Source organism: Impatiens glandulifera, chromosome 6 (assembly GCF_907164915.1).
Source record: "Impatiens glandulifera chromosome 6, dImpGla2.1, whole genome shotgun sequence".
NCBI classification, from domain to species: Eukaryota; Viridiplantae; Streptophyta; class Magnoliopsida; order Ericales; family Balsaminaceae; genus Impatiens; species Impatiens glandulifera.
The window spans coordinates 50,293,893-50,318,204 of record NC_061867.1 but is presented as its reverse complement, the minus strand read 5'-3'; the positions used below and the strand labels follow the sequence as shown (position 1 = coordinate 50,318,204).

Genomic DNA, 24,312 nt, shown 5'->3' with positions numbered 1-24,312 from the left:
TTACTATCTCAAATTCATCATTAGTTTTTGTTTTTTACTTATTTATCTATTGTAAAGTTTATGATCCAATGCTATATTTTTGTTTTTAATTAGGACTTGTAATTTCTGACATGATAGGATTGGATATATATATATATATATATATATATATATATATATATATATATATATATATATATATATATATATATATATATATATATAAGTTTGGAACAAAATTAGATTCGTTTAACCTAATTAATAAATAGACTCTTAAAATAAGAGTTTAAACTAACTAATAAATAGACTCTCAAAGTAGACATGTGATCCCATTATAAGTATTTTGTATTTGTCATTTTATATTCAATCATTTTCTTTTAAACAAATTTGTGATTTAACTTTATTTATTTACTTGTGTTTATGTCATTTTTATTTGGAAAAGAGAGAAATAATATTAATAAGATCATTGGGTTGACTTTAGGTCAATTACATATACACGTGTCATGTTCATATTGAAAATTTTGATCCAAATTATAAAACAGATCAGATTTAGGCCATTAACGTTCAACCCACTAACTTCTCAACCTGAACCCGACCTAAATTGACACCCTATTAAATTTTAATGAATTCAATACTAACTTCTCAATCTGGACCCGACCTAAATTGACACCCTATTGAGTTTTAATGAATTCAATAAACCAACTAAAATAAAAAAAATCTTAATTAAAAAAAAAATTCACTCTCTATATATATTTAATTTTCAATGAGAATACAAATTAAAAAAATGTAACTTTTTAATTAATATATATATATATATAAGTAAACAAACAAACCAGCTTTTTAATGACTTTAAAAATCAATCTAATTAATAGTCTTAAAAGAATTGAATTTAAAGGTTTTTCAATCCATACTTAAAATCAAAATATATATATATATATATATTTTTTAAATGAGATGGTCTAAAAAAATGCATATTTTTATTTTAAGATATATAACTTGCCGTTCGAACCTAAGAACTTAGGGTTAGTATCCACCTCTTTAGAAGAGGGAATATCATTATTCATTAAGAATTGTGTAATTTCAACACCACGAGTAGAATGATTTTTAAACAAACGTGGAACTTGTTCATTTAATAAATAATGATCCGTAAACGTTGTTAAACAAATTGCGACCAAATAGTTCACAAAATCATTATCAGATAAAATACACGTCAATTTTATCAAAATTGTTCATTCTTCAAATTTTGTAAAGAGCATAAAATAATAATAATTAAAACCACAAAATGTTTAATAGAAAGGTGTGTTATGATTTATAAAAATAAAATCAAGAAACAATCAAGAAAAAGATGTGTTATATATTATATGTTATATATTATATATTATAATATAATATATATATAACAAGCTACTCGAGCTTAATTTTATAATCGAGCTACTCGAACACGACTCGAGTCTTGAGCTCGGTCAAACCGAGTTTTGACCGAGCTACTCACGAGCAGTTTGACTCGTTTACACTCTTAGGTGTGACTAGGGTGTAAACGAGTCAAGTTGCTCACGAGTAGCTCGGTCAAAACTCAGCTCAAACTAGATTTGACAGAGTTCGAGTCGTATTCGAGTAGCTATATTATAAAATCGAGCTTGAGCTTTATATTTGTTGTTCAAATAACTCACGAGTAGCTCGTTATATACATATATTATATTATACAATATATATATATACAATATACATATATATAACGAATCAAACCTTAATTTATTTGGGTCACCCGCCAACCACCACTTTCATTCTCAAACCCTCTATCTCTCTTTTCATTCCATTCTCAAACATCCAAACTCTTATCTCTTTTTTTTCTCATTTCATTCCCGTTTTCTCCTCCTTCCATTTCCAGCCAAACTCATATTTATTCTCCTTCTATTCCCAAACGGCCAAACCCCTATCTCTTTGCCTTCCATTTTCAAACGTTCAAACTCCTTTCTCCTTTCTCTTTTCTCATTTATTCAATTTTAGATTATTTGTCCATCAAAAGACTTTGAAGTATTTATTTTTTAGATTCTACTATTAACGGAGCAGTTTGTTCATTGCCTTATTATATCATATTTCGAATCTTGTAAAATTTGAAAATCACTATATGACCGATTTATCATATTATCAAACTTTTAATATTTGTGATTGAATGATTATCTCTAAATTATATGATTTTATTTATATTTCTTATTCTTAAATAATGTTGTGATTATGTATGTGTAGTTTGTGAAATATATATTATATTGAGATATTACTTAGTAGTAAAATATAATTTTGATTTAATTTTCGAGTTCGAGTTCAAGTAGCTAGAATTATAATCGAATCGAGTTTGAGTATTAATTTTGGTACTCGATCAAGTTCGAGTTCAAATATTTATAATACAATTCGAGTCGAGTTGAGTAGTATGGTACTCAGCTCAACTCGACTTATTTACACCCCTAGCCCTTAGGTGTGACTAGGAGTATAAACGAGTCGAGTCGAGTACCATATTACTCGAACTCGACTATAATTGAATTTTAAATACTCAAACTCGGTCGAGTACCAAAATGTATACTCGAACTCGGCTCGATTACAATTCGAGCTACTTGAACTCGAAAATTAAATCAAAAATATATTTTACTACTAAATAATATTCCAAACATATATATTTCAAAAACTGCACATATATAATCACAATATTATTTAAGAATAAGAAATATAAATAACATCACATAATTTAAAGATAATTATTCAATCACAAACATCTCATTTAAAAATTACTAACGGAATATTCATCACAAATATTAAAAGTTTGACAATATGATGCATTTATCATATACTAATATTCAAATTCTACAATATTGGAAATATAAAATATTGAAGGGCGGAAGATAATAAAAAAATTGTTCCGCTAATAGTAGAATCCAAAAAATATATGTTTAAAGGTTTTTAATTGAGAAAAATATGAAAGATGCATGAAGAAAAGAGAAGAGAGGGAGGAGTTTGACTGTTTGAAAATGAAAGAAGAAGATAAAGAGATTTCACCGTTTGGAAATTAAAGGAGAAAAGAGTGATGAGTTTGACTGTTGTGAATGGAATGATAAGAAAACTAGAATGAAAGGAGAAGAGATAGATGATTTGAGAATGGAAGTTTTTGACAATACAAGAAAATTAGATTTTTTATATATATATTTATAGATATAATATATTATATATACAGTATATTATATTATATATAATATATAACGAGCTACTCGCGAACTACTCGAACCACAAATATAAAGCTTGAGTTCGAACTCGGTTTTATAATCGATCTACTCGACTCGAGCTCGGTCAAACTGAGTTCGAGTCAAGCTTTGACTAAGCTACTCACGAACAACTTGACTCATTTACATTCTTAGTGTGACCTTGATTTCGACTTTTGTAGGACTCAATTATTATTATTTTTTTAGAATCTAATTCTATTTTTTTTTAAATGAACTACACTCCACTAATATTTATTAATTAATATTTCACTATATACTAAAAGAAACTAAATTAGAAGTTAGCTAAACTGAATTAAGAGTTAACAGAAGGTAAACCCAATAAGCACATTAGTTAGAATAGACTTCAATATATTTGTTTCTTCTATCTTTCTCTCTTACTTTTTTTTTTCTTATTTTTCTTTTCCCTTTCTCTTTTTTCTTACTTTTTTTTTTCTTTTTTTTTATTTATTTATTTTTTTTTTAATTGTACTCCATTATATATATATATATATATATATATATATATTAAAAAAATTAAAAAATTAAAAAATTCAACTACACCCACCATTATTTATTAATTAATGTTTTACTATATATAAAAAGAAAAATTATAAACTCAACGAAAGATTTAACGAAACTAAGTTTACAAATCAACGTGGCATGACATGTGTGTAGGAGAGAGAAAATTTTCAAAATGTCCTGAAACGTTTATAATGTCCCGAAACGAACTTTTTCTCCCGAAATGAGTGATTTTGGGACCCGAAATAAGTAATCTTTATATCAAAATATTGAACTAAGCGTTGGTCCAAGGATAATCCCTGTGAAAAGATTTTTTTTTTTTTTAAAAATTCCTTTATATGTCTCACCTTCTTGTCCCACATATCAAACTTCCCCGTTTTGAGTTAATTAGAAAAATAAATCCTCCATCTAACCAAACTGAAAACATAAAATTATGTCTATACTCTGTCACTCCAGATCTCACTCCTCAAGTATCCCTTAAGCTAGTTCAGATCAGCATTGGTTCGAAATTGGACAGGTTTTGTGGTAATCTAAGAAAACAAGAAAAAAAATACATAGAGTAAGACGAAGACATATGTCCCTTATATATGTAAGTGTCATTTTTAACAATTATGAAGTTTCGAAGGTTTAGAAAATATGTTAGAATGTAAACCTTATTTCGTAAAAATATAATATTACACATTATAAACGATATTATAATGGATAATTTAAGTGATTATATTTTTGTTGAAGGATATTTCACACTAAAACGCATGTCTCTTTATTTTCTGTTTTGATTGGTTATTTAATTGAAAATTAATAAATTATAAACGGATTACTAAAATATCATGAATTTTTTGGTATTACCTTAAATGTTATTAAATTCATAACCATGATAATTAGTTTTTTCTACTGAATACATTTACTTTTTTTCTTTCTTTTTTAAATAACTCTTGATTACCCAAATAACTAACCATCAAGAGGCCCAAATTATTTAGGATTCTATTCTATCCTTTTTAATTTTGTTTTATTTTATTCTTTAAAAATAAATACTTAGAATAGTTGAGCTATTTAGGGCTTGTTTGATCTTTGGTTAATGAGATAAAACTATATTTTTATCTCAAAATTCAACCATCATATAAACTATTTAATCAATTATTTTATTAATTTAAATACAAAAATTATTATTTACTTTTTTTTAATATAAATTAGTTATTAAAATAAGAATATAAAGAGGAAGGGTAATTTGGTAAAAAAAATTAAAAACTATTTTTTTTCTTAATTTTATTTAAACAAAAGTTTTTGAGAAAAAACAAAAACAAAACTCCATTAACCACTTTCAAACGAGGCCTTAGGAAGATTGATGGAATATTTTTGCCTTAAATAACTCTTTGTTAGGGGAGGCTAAGGCCTTTAGGCCCATAGCATACCAATTGGATTTGGCCCATACCTCCACAAGATGGACCCCACGCGGTATTGGTTGGTCTATATTTTTCTAACATTTAAAAAAAAATACATTTTTATTTAAATTGAATTTATTATGACGACCGATATATATATATATATATATATATACTTAAAATAAATCAGCATTACACTAATCTAATTTAATTAGTTTTTTTTTATTTTTTAATTTTAAATTTTAAAGATTATAAATATATTTTTTCTTTTCTAATTATTTTTTCCCTAGTTAATTATATATATATTTATTCTTACTAATCATAAAATATATATTTTTTTATTAATAATTTATATATATATATAATATATATATATATATTAGATGTAGTTTACTTTTTTATATATATATATATATATATATATAATATTTTCTTTATTAACATAAATAATTTTTTTTGATTAATATAAAAATTAACTAATTGATAATAAATATTAAATACAAAATATATATACATACACAAAATAATAAAATTATATCAACACTTTCAGGTGCTCTAACGGTTAAAGTATTCACATTTTATGTTTGTGACTAGGGTTCGAATCTCAACTTTTAAACAAATGATACAAGACATCTAAAAGTGTGAGGTCGGAATTAGTGGTTGGTTTGGCGAGCATTTGAAAATGTGATGTCACGAGATAAAGGTCGGGTGGTAGGTGGTTTATCGAGTGTGAAATCAAAATTAGTGGTTTGTTTGACGATCATTTAAAAGTGTGAGGTCACAAGATGGAGGTCGGGTGGTAGGTGATTTGCCGAGTGTGAAGTCGGAATTAGTGGTTTGTTTGACGAGCATTTGAAAGTGTGATGTTAGGTGGTGGGTGGTTTGTCGAGTATGAGATCGGAATTAGTGGTTGGTTTGACGATCATTTAAAAGTGTGAGGTCACGAGATGGAGGTCGGGTGGTGAGTGGTTTGTCAAGTGTGAGGTCGGAATTAGTTGTTGGTTTGACGAGTATTTGAAAGTGAGATCACAAGATAGAGATCATGTGGGTGGTTTGTCGAGTGTGAGGTCGGAATTAAAATTGGTGGTTGAGTTTGACGGGAGATAAGAGATGTGTCATTAATTGAGGTCGACTAAGATTAGTGAGTGGATTCCCAAAGGGATAAAAAAAGATATATAAAAAAGTGAGTCGCAAGATAATGTTCAATTAAGAGGTTAAGTGGGGTGTCAAGGGGATAAAATATATGTTAACATTAAGTTTAAGATTAAACTTAATTTTACAAACTAAAATTAATTTTAAATTAATTAAATTTTAATAATATTAATTTTATATAAAATATTTATAAATAAATAATATTTTAAATATATTTTTATCTATATAAATTTATGCCAGCTCAATTAATTACTGTTCATATTGGATTCAGGTTAACTAACTTCATGTTAACTTTAACCTGACCTTATTATTTATTTGGATCAAATCTCTAAAAATAACAAATAATTTGTGTATATTATTTCAAAATAGATTCAACTCAACCATTTTGTAAATGCATAAATTTTAATTTATTTAAAAGTAATTGAATATGTAGTATATATTTAATCAATTATAGGATTTCCTTTTAATGACTATTTTTTTTATAGATTGATGAATTCAACTTTAAGAACAAATGTGTGGATAAGGTTGCTTAGACAATTAAGTGTGGAAGCTACTTTGAATTTTGTGATATAATAGTGTTAGGGTGTAATTGAATGGTTATTGGGTATGATTTAAGAAAAAAACAAAATTAATAAAAAGAAGTCAAATCGAAAACTTGATAAAGAAGCCAAAATTTAAACAAATAAAATAAAAAACACACACCCACACCCACATATTGATTAGAAAACCATGAAATGATGAGTAATTAACAATGTTTTCATCGTCTAACAATTTTAATATGTCCAGTTGTTTTTTATCCGAATTACTTTGTTATAGACATAATTTCCGGTTTGACTAGTAGACCGGGATGAAATTTGTGTCCTGTTTTCGATCTAACCCCGTATACTTAATATTAATAATATATTTATTTAATCTTTATAACGGTATTTTACAGAAATTCGTAATAATGATAATTACACCAAAAATTTTGAAGTAAAATGAGTTCCTTATCCCCAATTGGCTTATAGGGTTTGGGTTAATTTATTTGATATATTTAATAAGAGTATTTTCAACCATACATATTTATGAATAAAACTAATGGGTCAATACCTTTTGTCTAATGGGTCAATTGAAGAAGTAGTCTATCCCCATTGTCTTCTTTCTTCTATAAATGTCAACAATTGTGACAATTAGACCATTATTATTTTTACACACCACACAAAAACAAGACAAATAATTGATCATGGGTACATGTTCATCATCTTCATCATCATCTAAAGCTCCTATCATCAAATCAAAAGTAGTAAAAAACTACAACCAATCGGCTATGGTGATAGATCTCGACGGTTATGCCCAAGAGTTCAAACATCCAGTCATGGCGCGACAAGTCCTCTCCAAGAACATCGGTTGTCTAATCCTATGCAACTCGGAAACCTTAAACATCGGTTGTTGGGCGCAGGCCATGGCCGAGGAAGAAGAACTTATGTCGGGTCATATTTACTTTCTCATGCCAATGTTGAAATCACACTCACCGGTTTCTTTACATGAATTGTGTTCTATGGCCATTAAGGCTAGCAAAGTACTTTAAGATATGTTTTTTTTCTGAGTCTTGTAAGGTTATAATATATAATCCGATTTAGCGCGATAATATAATTTATAAGCATTGTTAATCAAAAAAATAAAAAATTAATATTTGTAAATCTTGGTGAATACCAAGTTTAACTTCTTCCATAAATTTATTTAATTTAAAAATGTTTTTGAAGATTGTGGTTCAAATTATTTTAATATTTTATACAATGTTAGGATTATATTAACTAAAATGTAAGGCATCAAGTATTTTTTTTTTTAATATCACAGTGAATTGAATATTTAATATTTTTTATCCCTTAAAAGTGAAGTAAAACTAGTTGAATCCACTATTCTATAGAACCACCTTCCATACTTACAAATTTAATTTTAAGAAAAAAAAAAAAATAGGGACAGATACAAGTAATAATGACAATCGAAACCAAATTATCCCATTTATGGCAGTTTTTTCACAATTTGACTAGTAGTTAGCCTGAGATATGATATTTGTATTATCTCGTACACTTAAAAACATAATTAAATATATAAAATCACCAATATATTTATTTATTTATTATATTTTATAAAAAAAATTAAATTTATTTCTTTATAATAATATAAAATTTTAATATATTACAACATATATTATATTAAAAAATTCGTTTATATAATTTGATTATCTAAAAATTATATTTACTTTTTAACATATTATATAAACGGTACCCCGCAGAAATTTTTAAATACATTCACCGCCCCAAACCATTTACCTTTGAATTTAGCCTGAATTTAAAAATATTTAAAGAAATAGATAATTAGTATATTAATAAAGAAAAGATTATTTTTCCTCAAATTTGTTTTATATATAACTTGAATAATGTTAGAGCGATGTGGTGTCAGCGACTCCCCACCTGACAGTCACGCGGAAAAAATAAGATACGATTTAAAAATAAAATAAAATGTATTACGTAAAAAGTTACATATAGAAAGTTTAGACGAAGAAAATTATATTTAAAATTTTTTACAGACTCAAAGTTAGTCACTATCATTACTCATATAACTTTTAAGTAAAATTAATATATTTAAAAAAAAAAAACATATTTTATTATCTGTCAATCTTTTTTCTTTTTGTTTTAGTTAGTACATAGGATTGATTCACAGGTGTATAAATTTATATTTCTAACTTGCCTTCTTCATAGACAAGGGGAGGATTGAGAATCACTTGAACCCATGTAAAAACAAGTTTGACTAGGGTTTTAGAAATTAATAGGACAATTAGCATCTTAGCGATAGAAGATTAAAAATAAGTTATCGTTGACAAAATAGCTCTAGTGTCAATAAATTTTAAGCGATAAATCAAAACCTGAGGTTTGATTCTATTATACAAATTTTACATAAATCCTTTGTTGAGTATATGTAAAAAAATTGTCCCCCAAAAAAACCTCAAACTGTTTCACCGAAATTGTGAAACAGTTTCAATTTCTCGACCAAACTAATAATTAGATCTGCTCAAAAGTCTCAATTCACCCTCTCTATAAAAATTTTCGGTATTTAAATAAATTAACCCACCAGAATAGTTTCAAGTTCAATTCTCACTGAAAACGTTCTGATTTAAAAAAGTAAAAAAAATACAAATAAAACCGTAACATCAAACAAGCATAAAGAGTGCATAAAAACAATTTAGTTGACTAACCAATCAACAAATTTTGTTTATCAATCACATCATTCAAATCATCAAATCCAATCCTATATCTTTTTTTTTTATCAGTAATCTAAGACAGAAACCTTAATCAAGAAAAGTTAACAATAGTTACTCAACACTTGATTCTGCTAAAAAACTAGCATCAGAAATATTCAACATTTCAATATAAAAAGAAGAGTATTAACTCAACTGATTATGCAAACCATCATCCTTTTGCCAGCAATTTTCCACCCTCTGAAATATTCACATTCTCTCCATTCCATGGAGACATTTATTGCCAAATCAGAAGGCCATACTGATATCTTGACTAGCAAATACTAAAACTTTTCTTATATGTTTTTTTAGGTATCTTCAAATCAAGTTCTAAAGAGACAAAATTGTTCTAAATGTTTTCCATGTAGAGATGAGAAAGTCACCTTTTAACGTCAAATCTGTACATTCTGGTCATCTCCTTCACACAGGAGGAAAAAAATTAGGTTTAATTCCCATCAACAATCTCCGATGGCAAGTTCAGATCTATCATGCTTCTTTTAATACTTTCCTTTCTATTCCTTTTCCTAGATGAGCATCCACCATCTCCCGAACTTGCAGAGACCAAAAGGCTGTCGGAATCTGTTGCCTCTCCTACCAGGAAAAAAAAACATTTCTTACTGTGTTATAAAATGAACTAAATTGGCATGGTATTTCTTAATTGAGTAGTAAAGAAAACAGGCAAAACCTATTTGGAAACACGTATAATTTATGTTTATATGCATCATAATCAAAATCAACCCGACAAACAACATATAAAGTTTTAAATATGTCTCCCACTAAGTTTAGTTTTCAAATATAATCTCGTCCAAATATGTTTCTAGATCCAAAATGTGTACATCCAAAATATGGTCGACTTGATCCAATAACAGACGCATTATAAGAGATTAATTAGTATGTGATTGACTTAGACCCATTTTACCATTTGAGGATGAGCAATATAACTCGTCTCAATATCCTGAAGCCACTAAATGTCATGAAGTGATAAAGTATTAACAAGTTGAGATGTAAGTGTCATTGTGTATATAGGGATGACAATGGGCGGTTCGGGACAGAGAATGCATTTACCATCCCCGTCCCGTTTTTACTTTGGCCCGCCCCATTCGGTTTGGGGAATGCCCGCGGAGCACCGTTTAAACTATATTCTTAAAAATAAATAAATATTTTATATATAAACAGATTTTTTAATATAATATAATATATATTGTAATATATTAAAAAAAATTATATTATTATAAAGAAATAAACTTAAAATTCTTATAAAATATAATTAATAAATAAATATATTTGTGATTTTATATATTTAATTGTGTTTCTAGTATTAGGGGCATAATCTAGGTAAAATTGGGTGAATAGGGAACACAAATATCATCCCTACCCCATCCCCAGTCAACTACCGGTCAAACTGGGAAAAACCGCCTCAAACGGGACAATTCAGTTTGGTTAACACGGCGGTTTCAAATTGCCATCATTAATTGTGTAGTAAAGACAGAACATTACCCTGGTGTTGACCTACTATTCCATAGCCTCTTAGACTTAGACTTACTTGCCTAAGGCAAAACCTATTATTTGGAAACACTTCTAATTTATGTTTATATGTATCCTAATCAAAATCAAGAAAAGTGGGCACATTAATTATTAAGTTTAAATTTATTTTATTATCTCCTATTAGTTAGCTTTAATTATTAAGTTTTAAATCTATTTTATTTCTCCTAGGCACTAGTTAAGTTAGACTTGTTATTATCTCCTATTAGTTAGGCTAGTTAGTAATGAACTTTTCAATTATTTTCCTATTAGTGAGCTTTTCAGTTAATTATTATAAACATTATCAATTCAATAAATCACATCGGTTTAATCTTTCTCTTTAAGAACTCATCAACTAGTATGTTCTTCTTAATGGATATTTTGATCTTTTGTATGTTTTCAAGGTTAGAGTCATTTTGATTTCTAGTTGTAGATAGAAAAGAAGACAAAAATTTCAGGGATGAAGAGAGAAAAGAAGCCTTTAGAGAAGAACATAATTCATTTTATTTATTCAACATATCTAAGATAAACAGATTAGAGTTTTATTAGTAGCAGAGTTATGTAGCAACGATTTGGTAAAGAGAAAAAGTAGCACAATTACAATTTAAGATAAATACACACTTAACTACCTATTCAAACAAGTACTAACTATTTAATAATAAAGTAAATATTATCCATCACGTGTTGACCCACCAAAAATTTTCATTAAAATATAATATATATTCTCTTCCCTGTGCCAACTACCCTACTTTACTACCCTTGCCTTTAAATTTGCATTGGAAACTACAATAGGCTTTAATTGCCTCTTTCAACTTGCATATAACACATAGCTAAGCAACATTTGCGTTTACTATGGTCAGAAAGGAAAAAGGATGGATGCTTAAGGAGCACAAGCTACACTTCAAGATAATGAGGTAAGTTTTGTTGTTAATAAATTGTTAGACAATAAAGGGTATAGTAGTAATTAGTCACATTGTGAATAATGTTAGTAGAGGAAGCTAGCTTTTAGGGGTGGCCTCTACCAAGGGTTAGTATTGTTAGTAGAGGAAGCTAGCTTTTAGGGGTGGCCTCTCCTAAGGGTTAGTAGTGTTAATAGAGGAAGGAAGCTAGCAGGGTGTGGTTCTCTTAAGAGTTGTTACAATTGTAAATAGAGCCAGTTCACTGCGCACTGTCAGCCCTGATGGGTTAGGTCTATTAATCTGTAGTATTTATACTTACCATATAAGTATATAACAAACCCTAATAACTAACTAAAGGGATATAGGGTTAGACCAATTGCACTCTTTGCCTGGGCTAAGAGGAATAGCACACAGTTAGCCCTCATGGGTGACCTATTATCTTATAGCATTTATAGAGACCATATAACAAACCCTGATAACTAACTAAAGGGATATAGGAATAGACCCATTACCTGTAGTATGAGATAAAAATGTAAATAATATAATACTTAAGGACTAATTTACTGTTGTTTTTTTCACTTACTTCCACTATGCTAGCTAGATTCACTCAAAGAGAAGCAAAACCAAGACCAAAATCAAACAACTCCATTGTCTTTCCAAAAGACATTAACTCCAGTAGTTAGAGTTGTGTCTTCTGAATAAAATGCTAATTTATGCCTATCTTGGAGTTGTTTATTTAATTAGTCTCTTTTACGTTACCTATAAATTATAGTCTCCTTTGTAATAGTAAAATCATTCCAAATACGCAAATATATGAAATCTCACTTCTCTTCAAGATTCTACATAGTAATATAGAGAGCTCTAGGTCTATTTTCGATAGTCTTTCACTGCCTCTACCAATAGTTGGTGGAGGTTCCATTGAAATTTATCTTTACACATCAAATCTATGCATTCTATCTTTTTTCCTACTGTTCCTCTTTTAATCCCTGGATGAAAAGAGGCTCCATTTTATTCCAAGTTTTGCCCAAAGAAGAAAAAACAATTTGGTATTTCAAGTACTCCCACAAAACCTGAAGAAGAAATCGAGACTACAAAAGAGGACCCTTTGGGCCATATCTCGTTCGGGTGTTCGGGTAATCTCATTTGGTGGTAGGTACTTAATTTTTCAGTTCTATCAAACACACCTTATGACTACTAATTATGTGATGAAAATGACACCAGCAATTGCTATTCAGTAACTATTGATAGTAGTAGACAGTAATTTAAACTAATTTACCAGGTGTGTTATCATCATGGGCTGGACGCTTCCCAGCTTTAATGTCAGTAGGATAATGACATACAGAGAGTTCTGCAGCCTTCACAATGCCTTTTGAAAGGTATGGAGATATACTATGAGTACCAAATTGAAGTGTACCAAGCAAATCAGTTTCAATGCATTCATACCTGCAAAAGGGTTAAGGAAAACACATAACTACTTCTGAGTATTTCAAGGATCTTCACAGGTATAGTGATGTACTCACATTTTCTTGCAGAGATTATCCACAATAACCGATAGGTTTATAATTTCCATCCTTGTCACCAAAATTGTCTTCTCATCCTGCTCAGCAATTGGCTCTTCTATAAATTTTGATAGCTTTTCAACATTTGCTTCAAGTTGTTGCTGCTGGACCTCAAATAAATTTTGCTTTATTTCTCTTGCATCTTTTGACATCTCGTCCTTAAACAAATCATCTCCAAACATATAAAATGCAAACGGGTAAGAATATGAAAGAATCCTCCTTGATCTGAAGAGTCGGTAAAGCCCATTTGTAATCCAGGTAAAATCTCTGAGCTTGGAGTCTTTACTCTCCAGAATTGAAACATTCTCTTTTACAGTCTCCTTCAATTTAGATTCAAGTTTGAAAGAATCTGCATGAGCTTTATACCGATTATGATAATGCATGTAGCGACATAGCTCATTCTTAGCGCGCTCCGAGTTCATCTTCTCATCTTCTTTGTAACGGCCACAACTATGACCATTAATATTTGACCAGGTATGATTTCGCCCAGTGGCACCACCACAGAGCCAACTGCAGTAAGTAAAGACAGTAAATTAGCACTCAACCTAATACCTATGATAAAAGGAAACTATAATTTATATATATATAAACGTATAAACTTTGTTGCGACATCTGATCATCTTTGTTGACTAGAAGGAAACAATTATCCGTTTATGAAAGAAAACAGTGAAAGGATAGACCGATATAATAATAATTATACGTCTCCCTGAAAAAAATACTAAAATAAAAGTATGGTTACAGAAAAATATCTCACCAAAATGCTTGCCCGCAAATACAGCTCACAAGATTGCACCCACCATTCTTTTCCACGGGTTTGTGGCACTTAGGACAAGGCTTAGTATGAACAGTAATCCAATTAACAGTTTCTGATTCATCACGACACTTCTTGGTCCATAGTTCCCACATCAAACACGAACAAGGTGAATGTGCTTCAGATAAGCAATGGAAACAAAACTGTAAACTGCATGAACATTCGACCTCACAGAACTCGTCATCATCAATGCGTATGGCATTTCCACAATGAGGTGTGCTAGGGCACCATTTAACCTTCTTGTTATCTTCAATATAGGACTCGAGAAGAAAGCGATCGAATTTCTCTGTCAAATCAGGGTGCTTTTTACTAACAAGTTTTCTGACAATAGCTTCATCACAAATGGCATTGCATTTGTGTGCCATGCACTTAATTCGTTTGCTCTGACCTTCATTTATCTTCACAATAAAATGCTCTGTCCAACCTGTAAATAAGAAGAAACTGATGAGCAACCTGTTGTGAGAACAATTAATGCTGCATAAAATGCACCAACATTTCAAACAAAAAAAACATGTACCTTAACCTCAAAATGTAACAGAATTTCAATTTATGGGTGAGCAGCTAACCGCCTACCCGATAGGGTATAAACCGTTATATTAGGACCAGATAAAGGGTCTAAAGTATAAACCAAATCGATCCGAGATCAACATAGTTTGTACTCAAAACTGATTGAGATGGACGAATAAACTTTTGGAGATATAAACCGACTTTAAACTATTGAAGCTTGTAACATTTGCTCATTTAATTTTTTAGATAATATTAATTAACAATAACAGGTTAATTATTGACTTCTTAATACTTCTTTTGTTTGTTTGTTTCAGACATGAAAATAAGCATGCCCATCAATAAGGGATTTAGGTTTGGTATTGTTATCATATATTGTAGTCTTCTTCTAACACTTCAACTGTCTTGTTCAATTGTTAGACTATAATTGTCTTCAGTTATTGTTTATCTATATCTATTATATTAGAAAATTTTCTAATATTACTTGAAGTAGTTATTTCGTTGGTGTATTTGTACTAGATTTCCTTTGTTTAATTGCTTTGAAGTTAGTTCACAAGCAGCATGTGGAATGTGAATTCATGCATGTATATGGTCAGATATCCAAAAAAGTTGACAAACCAACATCATATATTATACATTCGACATATATAAAGTATAACGTGATTTATTAGGGGCGGATCTATAGTTAGCCAAATAACACAAAACCAACCCTAAACAGTATCAAAGTGGAGCATGTAATGTCACACATATGCAGATCATATATTGGTGCAAAACCTGATTCAATTAAGCACCATGTATGTATGTTGAAAAGAAGCAAAAGGGAGAATTCTTACAAGTGTTGCAAAAGTCATGACCACAATCCATCTTTGTTACTTCACTCCCAGGCATATCCTCCATGCAGACACTGCACATTACGATGAAAGAAGCATCTAAAGAAACAATATCAACACTATCAACGACAGTAACACCCGCTTCAGCAAACAAGAGAGTTTCCCCCCTCTCAACAAGAACAGCAAGCAAATTCTCCACATCCCATCGGTAATGAATGAGGAGAGTCCTCGCATGTTGTTCCCTTATCGATAGCATATCCATTACTTGTCGCAAACTTTCCCTCTATAGAAACCACCCAAATCAATTGTAAATATCCATATCATTTTTGAAATTTAAAGTAACATGTTAGTTTTTTCCTTTACCTGTGCTGTCAAAAGAGACTCTTGCGTGATTACCTGCAAAAAAACAAAAACAAAAAAACCCTAAGAAGTATGAACAACAGTGGTTCAAATTTCAATTATGAGAAAGAGAATTCGAAACAAAAGTTATATATGATCCAATGAATCGAAAATGAAGAATCAAAATTGGGAAACAATAGAACATGATGACCTTGATGGAAGAGCAATTGGAAGTGGCCCACTGCGTATCGGATTCTTCTTCGTTCTCGAGTCCGTTGAGAGAGTCACGATCAGAGTAATAGTAATTATCATCACTACTCGTGCAATCCCCCATTGATTGATGTGAAATTAAGAAGGAGAAGACGCGATGGATCTTACAGCTAAGATAGATAGATAGACAGACAGACAAAGATACGAAATGAAATCAGCAATTTTATTTATTGAATGTATCAGCTGATTGATCGACAGACAAAAACCAAAACAATTTATTAAAGGAGAAGAGGAAAGAAGACTTCTTCCTCTTCTTCTTCTTCTTCTTCTTCTTCTTCTTCTTCTTGTGAGAACGACGATGATGGTTGCTTGTGGCCCTGTGAGAAGAAGAGAGTGGTCATGGCCATTGTGGGCCTTATCTCAAAATAAGGTCAATGACACGACGTCGTTTCACCAATCTAAACAATTTTAAATTCATATTTTGTCTTCTTATTTTATTTGACATTTTCTTTTAATTTTATTCAATTATTTACTTGTCCAAACTAAAAATATTTATTTTTATTTTTTTATAAAGATAAATTATTTTATAAATCAACTAGAAATATCATTAGAAATAAGGATCGAAAATAGAAATGTCAGAAAAAATAATTCAAAAAGATGACATCAGTTATATTTTTTGCGTTAGTTTCAACTAGAACTGTTTTAAGAGTTATCGATTTCGATTTAGAGAGTCTCTATGGATTATACTTACTTCTGTTTGTGCTGCCAAGAGGGTAATTGTTAATTGATCTGACTCCAGAATGGTTGCGGAGTTGAATCTCATGTTTGTTTGTCATGATCCTTGATTAAAACAATTGTTTGAGCAGAATCTCTCTTCCACGTATGAGATTCATTTTTTTTCCTAAACACAACTTCATTTCTTCGTTTTAAAGAGACCAACACAGATTTGCTATAAGATTGAATGCAAAAATTCCGTAAGGAGTAAGGTGATTAGTTTCAATGATATTTAGGAACTATGTGTCGAATCTAAAAATATTTAAGTTAGTCGAATCTATAAATATTTGAGTTAGTTTAAAATTTATAATTCCTACCAAATTCCATATTTTAATTATATTGTATAAAATAGTAAATATATAATTCAAATATATAAATCAATATTTTAAACAGGGTTATCATGTTTTGGGTTTGGATTTTTCAACCAAATATATATTTAAGAAAATAATTCAATTATATTAAATTCAATAATAATAATTAATTCTATGGATTGTTGATAGAAATATATGTTCAATTAGTGATATTTGGATACCTAAATATATATAAATATTTAAAGTAAAATAAATTTAATAACTTAGTAACTTGCATTGTATTTATGTGGTAGATGTTTGGATAGACGGGATTAAAATATGCAACTTCCTCCCACAATTTAGGAATGACAATGAGTCGGTAATGCAATTTCGATTTTGAACATTTTCGAAGGTATCTTTTATATCATATTTTATATAAAAAAAATATTTTTATGATAAAATTATATATATAAAAAATATTTTTATATAATATATTAAAAATTTATATTATTATAAGAAACAAATTTAAAATTCTTATAAAATATGAAAATATATTTGTTATATTATATTTAGAAGAGTGTTAGAGATAAGGCTGCAAATTAATCGAGTCGAGCTCTAGTCAGCTCGAGCTCGACTCGATCAAATATTTATTAACTCGACTCGAACTTGAGCTCGAACGCGTTTAGAAATTTGAGCTTGACTCAACTATTTATCTACATTTTTGGTTCGAAAACTTGAACTAAAATTAAAATTTTAAATATTTGTGAATAAAAAATATTTCTTTTAAATTTTAGGTTTTAATATTAAAATATATAAAAAAATATATTATTTATTATCAAGATCGAAAAAGCTCGACAAACCATCGATCAAGTATTATATGAGCTCGAACTCGACTCGAATATTAAACGAGCCAGCTCGAGCTCGACTCGAACTCGGTAAAAGTCAAACTCAAGTTGAGCTTTGACCGAGCGGCTCTTGCGGCTCACGAGTAACTTGACTCATTTACAGTCCTAGTCAGGGGAATTGAAGATGGAATGGCGTGACATCTCGTCATTGACCGAAAAAATTTAAAAGTGTGAGGAGAGAGAGAAAAAATATAATTTTGTTTATTTTTTCAGTCAATCAGATTGCGTTACGTTATTCTCTCTTCATATCATTTCTCTTATATTTAATTATGACGGATTAAGTATGTAGTCCGCAAACACACTTAATCATTTAACCTAATCATTTAACTGGCGCATAATTTGTTGTCTGACGGGCTCAAACCCAAGAATTTATGGTTGATATCCATATCTTATTGCCGCTAGACTAGAAGAGGGGATTACTTGTGTTTATTAGTGTTGTAAGTGCAATTATGGTATAATCGAGACCAGAGACACAAATATTATCACTAATTAACTTCTTGTCAAATTGAGGATTTTTTTCCCTAAACAGGACAATTCAGATAAATAAAATGCAAGGCGGGTTATAATTATTATTCTTGCCGCAAATGGTAACATAAGTCTATCGAAAACATTGTGTTTTCTTTAAATTAAATGTCAATTGCTGGAATAGTTTCGTTGGTTAGAGCGTGTGGCTGTTAACCATAAGGTTGAAGGTTTAACCCCTTTTTCTAGTGTGTTTTTTATTTTTCACACACACATTTTTTTTTTAATTTACGACCTCAAAGTTATGATACAAAACTTCAACTTAAGTTTTTTTTATTATTTACAAATTTACCACACACTATTTTTTAATTTAATAAGTTCTTACGATCCTCAAAGACATGACACCAACTTCAACTTAAGTTCTTTATTTTTCACAAATTTAGCACACACTTTTTTTTAATTTAATAAGTTCTTAATATCCTCAAAGTTATGACACCAACTTCAACTTAAGTTTTTTTATTATTCACAAATTTAGTACACATTTTTTTTTTTTAATTTAATAAATTCTTACAATCCTCAAAGTTATGACACCAATTTAAACTTAAGATGTTTTTAGTGAAAATTTTACTCATAATTTTTGTTTATGGTATAAAATAGTAACTATATAATTCAAATAATAAAATATTTGTCAAACCTTTCTTTTTACATGTTTTTTATTTTTCACAAATTTAGCACACCATTTTTTTATTTAAGAAGTTTGTACAATCCTCAAAGTTATAACATCAACTATAATTTAAAGATATTTTTAATGAAAATTTAACTTCTACTTTTGTTTATTGTTTAAAATAGTATCTATATAATTCAAATAATAAAATATCAAAGTAAATATTTTAAATAAGGTGATTCGGGTTTTCGATAAAAAATAATAATAATTCAGTTATACTAAATTCAATATTCATAATTAATTATACGTTTAAAATTGATTTATTAAGTGTGTCGATTTATTCGGATACTTATATATCTATATTTAAATTACAGAAATTAGCAATAAATTTAGTAACATTTCTCAAATTTAGTATTTCTCTAGTGGGTCTATGTAGAGGGGTGGATTAAACCCCAGCCAGAAAAAAAAAAATATATATATATATATATATTCGTTTCAAATTTGACTATACTCGTTAATTTCTTCAAAACTTTCAATATAATTTATGTTTTTTTATCTAATTATTAAAAAAACGGTAAAATTTATCTTTATTTCGTTTTATTCAGAATTTTCTCGTTATTTTTTCAAGCCCACCCTAGATTATTTTTAAGCCCATCCTAACCCTAAATTCTGGGTCCACCCCGCCTCTCGCAATCTACATATGACAACAATGACCGGTGAATTCATTACCATCCATTCTTCTTCTTTGGAGATTTTTTAAGTTATTCTCTCTCATTAAAAAATAATTTTTTTATGATAAAATTATAAGGAAAAATGTTTTATATATTGAAAATTTATATTATTATAAAGAAATAAATTTAAATTTTTTATAAAATAAGAAAATAATATATTTGTTAGGTTATATTTAAAAGTATTTATTAGTGTTTTTGGTGTAATCAATATAGAATCAGAACGGTAAACACAAATATAATATCCGATCAACAACTAGTTAAATCGAGAAAAAATTGTCATAAACGGGATAATTTGGATAGAAAATTATAAGGCGAATTATAATTGTCATACTTATCTCCACAAACGGTAACATAAATATATTAAACAAATTTTATTTTGCTTAAAATAAATATCAATTGCTGGAATTGCTGGAATAGCTCAGTTGGTTAGAGCGTGTGGCTGTTAACCACAAGGTCGAAGGTTCAACCCCTTCTTCTAGCGTGTTTTTTATTAGTCGCCTGCCTTCAACTCCTCACATTTGAACTCGTTATTTTTGTTTTTAGTCGTGTTTTTGTTATTTGAACTACCTAACATAAAATGTAAAACTAAATAAGAAAACACTCATTTTAGCGTGTTTTTTATTTTTCACAATTAGTGTATTTTTAATTTAAGAAGTTGTGAGTTATGACATTTATTTTTATTTAAGGTGTTTTTCAACTCATTCTTCTAGTTATGACATTTTGCACGTTTTGACACGTTTAACAAGTTTTTCACATATTTGGCACGTTTAACACGTTTTTGACAAATTTAACACATTTTTAACACATTAAACACGTTTATCATATTTTTGGCATGTTTAACACGTTTTCAACTCCTCACATTTATGACTGAAAATTGAACTCGTTATTTTTGTTTTTAGTTGTGTTTTTGTTATTTGAACTACCTAACATAAAATGCAAAACTAAATAAGAAAACACTCATTTTAGCGTGTTTTTATTTTTCACAATTAGTGTATTTTTAATTTAAGAAGTTGTGAGTTATGACATTTATTTTCATTTAAGGTGTTTTTCAACTCATTCTTCTAGTTATGACATTTTGCACGTTTTGACACGTTTAACAAATTTTCACATATTTGGCACGTTTAACACGTTTTTGACAAATTTAACACGTTTTTAACACATTAAACACGTTTATCATATTTTTGGCATGTTTAACACGTTTTCAACTCCTCACATTTATGACTGAAAATTGAACTCGTTATTTTTGTTTTTAGTCGTGTTTTTGTTATTTGAACTACCTAACATAAAATGCAAAACTAAATAAGAAAACACTCATTTTAGCGTGTTTTTTATTTTTCACAATTAGTGTATTTTTAATTTAAGAAGTTGTGAGTTATGACATTTATTTTCATTTAAGTGTTTTTCAACTCATTCTTCTAGTTATGACATTTTGCACGTTTTGACACGTTTAACAAGTTTTTCACATATTTAGCACGTTTAACACGTTTTTGACAAATATAACACGTTTTTAACACATGAAATACGTTTATCATATTTTTGGCATGTTTAACACATTTTTGACACGTTTAACACATTTTTTTACGTTTTTAACACGTTTACCACATTTTTGACATGTTCAACACTTTTTTCACATTTTGGTACGTTTAACAAGTTTTTCACATATTTGGTACGTTTAACACGTTTTTATGTTTTTAATACGTTTAAAACGTTTTTAACACATTAAACACGTTTAACACGTTGTTGACACATTTTTACGTTTTTGGCACGTTTAACACATTTTGGTATGTTTAACACATTTTTGGCACGTTTAACACGTTTGATAAATTTTGAACATTTACCACATTTTGACATATTTAATACGTTTTGACCCATTTAACACACTTGTGACATGTTTAAAACGTGTTAATTATGTCAAAAATATGTTAAACATGCCAAAACGTGAAAAACATGTTAAATGTGCCAAAAATGTGTTAAACTTGTCAAAATGTGTTAGACATACCAAAAACGTATTAAACATGTTAAAAACGCGTTAAACGTGCCAAAAATGTGTAAAACGTGCCAAAAACGTGTAAAACGTGCCAAAAATATGTCAAACGTGTGAAAAACATGTTAAACGTGTTAAATATGTCAAAACGTGTTAAACGTGCCAAAAACGTGTTAAACTTATCAAAACGTGTGAAAACATATTAAACGTATTAAAAATGTCAAAAACGTGTTAAACGTGAAAAACGTGAAAAATGTGTTAAACGTGAAAAACGTGTTAAACATGCCAAAACGTGAAAAACATTTTAAACGTGTCAAAAATGTGTAAAACGTGTGAAAATGTGTTAAACATGCCAAAAATGTGAAAAACATGTTAAACGTGTGAAAAACGTGTTAAACTTGTCAAAACGTGTGAAAACATGTTAAACGTATTAAAAATGTGAAAAATGTGAAAAACATGTTAAACATGTGAAAATGTGTTTTAAGTGTGAAAACATGTTAAACATGTCAAAAACGTGTTTAAACGTGTCAAAAACGTGTTAAGAATGTAAAAAACGTGTTAAACGTGTAAAAAAAACATGGTAAACGTGTTAAACATGTCCAAAACGTGTTAAACGTGTTAAACATGTCAAAAACGTGTTAAACATATCAAAAACGTGTTAAACGTGTTAAACATATCAAAAACATGTTAAATGTGTTAAACATGTCAAAAACGTAATAAACGTGAAAACATATTTAAGAAGTTAACATTTTTAACCGATATTTTATTTTACAAACATAGGAATTGGAATTGAATTACAATTCTATCATTTCCCCAAACATATGAATTGAAATTGAATTACAATTCTATAATTTTTCCAAACATAGGAATTGAATTGTAATCCCAATTCTAATTCCCCCTCATCAAACACACCCTTAAGGTGTTTTTCAACCCATTCTTCTCGTAATTTTGTTATTAGTTGCATTTTTGTTATTTGAACTACCTAACATAAAATACAGAACTTAATAAGAAACCCCTTTTTCTAGCGTGTTTTTTCTTAGTCGCGTTCAACTCCTCACAGTTATGACTGAAAATTGAACTCGTAATTTTTGTTCTTAGTCGCATTTTTGTTATTTGAACCAACTAAAATAAAATGCAAAACTAAATAAGAAACCCCTTGTTCTAGTATTTTTTTATTTTTCACAAAAAAAAAAATAATTTAAGAAGTATGATCCTCACAGTTATGAAATTTATTTTCATTTAAGGCGTTTTTAGTAAAAAATGAACTCGTAATCTTTGTTCTAGCGTGTTTTTTATTTTTCACAATTATTTTTTTTAATTTAAGTATGATCCTCATCGTTATGACATTTATTTTCATTTAAGGTGTTTTTATTAAAAAATTGAACTCGTAATTTTTGTTCTATCTCCTTCTAACTTGTTTTTTCTAATAAGGTGAATCTATTTATTCAATTATAATAATTAAGCTTAATGTATTTAATCATTATTCTAAAAAAATATTCATTGAGTTCATAGTAATAATTTATTATCACGTTTCAATTTAAGAGGTAATTAGTGTGAATTTTTTTTCAATAATTAGTAGTACCGGATGTATATGATTTAATATTAGAATCATTCATATATTTTAAATATATTTTTAATAACGTAATTCCTATTACTTTATCAATATAAATCTTAATATAATCATAATTTTTTTTATTTAAATATACATCCTTCTATAATTACTTTAAATAGATTGTTATTTATATTTAATTAAATGATAAATAAAACAAATAGTATATTTAATTTATTACAAAATAAAGATTTTATTGTAACATAATGCGATAGATGATGTGGTTCACCAAGATAAAACTTGGACGTGCACCAGAATAGGGGTGAGCATAATTTGGGTTTACCCAAATCCAAACCCAAAATATTAATTTCGATAAGTTAATTTGGATTGGGTTGAGTATGGATTGGGTTTAATTTGGGTTGGGTTAGGGTTATCCAAATTACTCAAATTATATAAATTTAATTTAATTCTCTATTATTAATCCAATATAAACTAATCATCTTTCAACTTTAAGTCGAACACGTCTTTAACATGTTTAACACATTTTTTACACGTTTTCACATGTTTAACACGTTTTGGCACGTTTAATACGTTTTGACATGTTAACATGTTTTCACACTTACAAGTTACAACACATTTTCACACGTTTAACACGTTTTTGGCACGTTTAACACGTTTTTAACACATTTAACACGTTTTTGACATGTTTAACACATTTTCACACTA

General features: G+C 28.6%; 2 protein-coding genes and 1 non-coding gene across 4 annotated transcripts; 2 read left to right on the top strand and 1 right to left on the bottom strand.

Annotated features, from left to right (window-relative positions):
• The first annotated feature begins 7,499 nt into the window (after positions 1-7,499).
• Positions 7,500-7,844, top strand: LOC124943788. Its single transcript, XM_047484260.1, has one exon. It carries the CDS (start codon positions 7,500-7,502, stop codon positions 7,842-7,844), a length of 345 nt encoding a protein of 114 aa, XP_047340216.1.
• Positions 7,845-9,658: 1,814 nt separating this feature from the next.
• Positions 9,659-16,593, bottom strand: LOC124942272 (probable E3 ubiquitin-protein ligase ARI2). 2 transcript variants are annotated; one of them, XM_047482739.1, is made up of 7 exons: positions 16,229-16,593; positions 16,042-16,074; positions 15,682-15,961; positions 14,288-14,768; positions 13,495-14,043; positions 13,250-13,417; positions 9,659-10,147 (listed from the first exon to the last, which is right to left on the bottom strand). In XM_047482739.1, the coding sequence occupies exons 1-7, from the start codon at positions 16,349-16,351 to the stop codon at positions 10,000-10,002; spliced, it is 1,782 nt and encodes a 593-aa protein (XP_047338695.1). In that variant the 5' UTR covers positions 16,352-16,593; the 3' UTR covers positions 9,659-9,999. The 2 variants fall into 2 exon arrangements, with proteins under 2 accessions (XP_047338695.1, XP_047338694.1); XM_047482738.1 differs by lacking the exons at positions 15,682-15,961; positions 16,042-16,074; positions 16,229-16,593 and having other exon boundaries at positions 9,659-10,145; positions 13,251-13,417; positions 14,288-14,779.
• Positions 16,594-20,460: 3,867 nt separating this feature from the next.
• On the top strand, positions 20,461-20,534 carry TRNAN-GUU. Its single transcript has one exon. It is a non-coding gene; the product is annotated as a tRNA-Asn (tRNA).
• Positions 20,535-24,312: the final 3,778 nt, after the last annotated feature.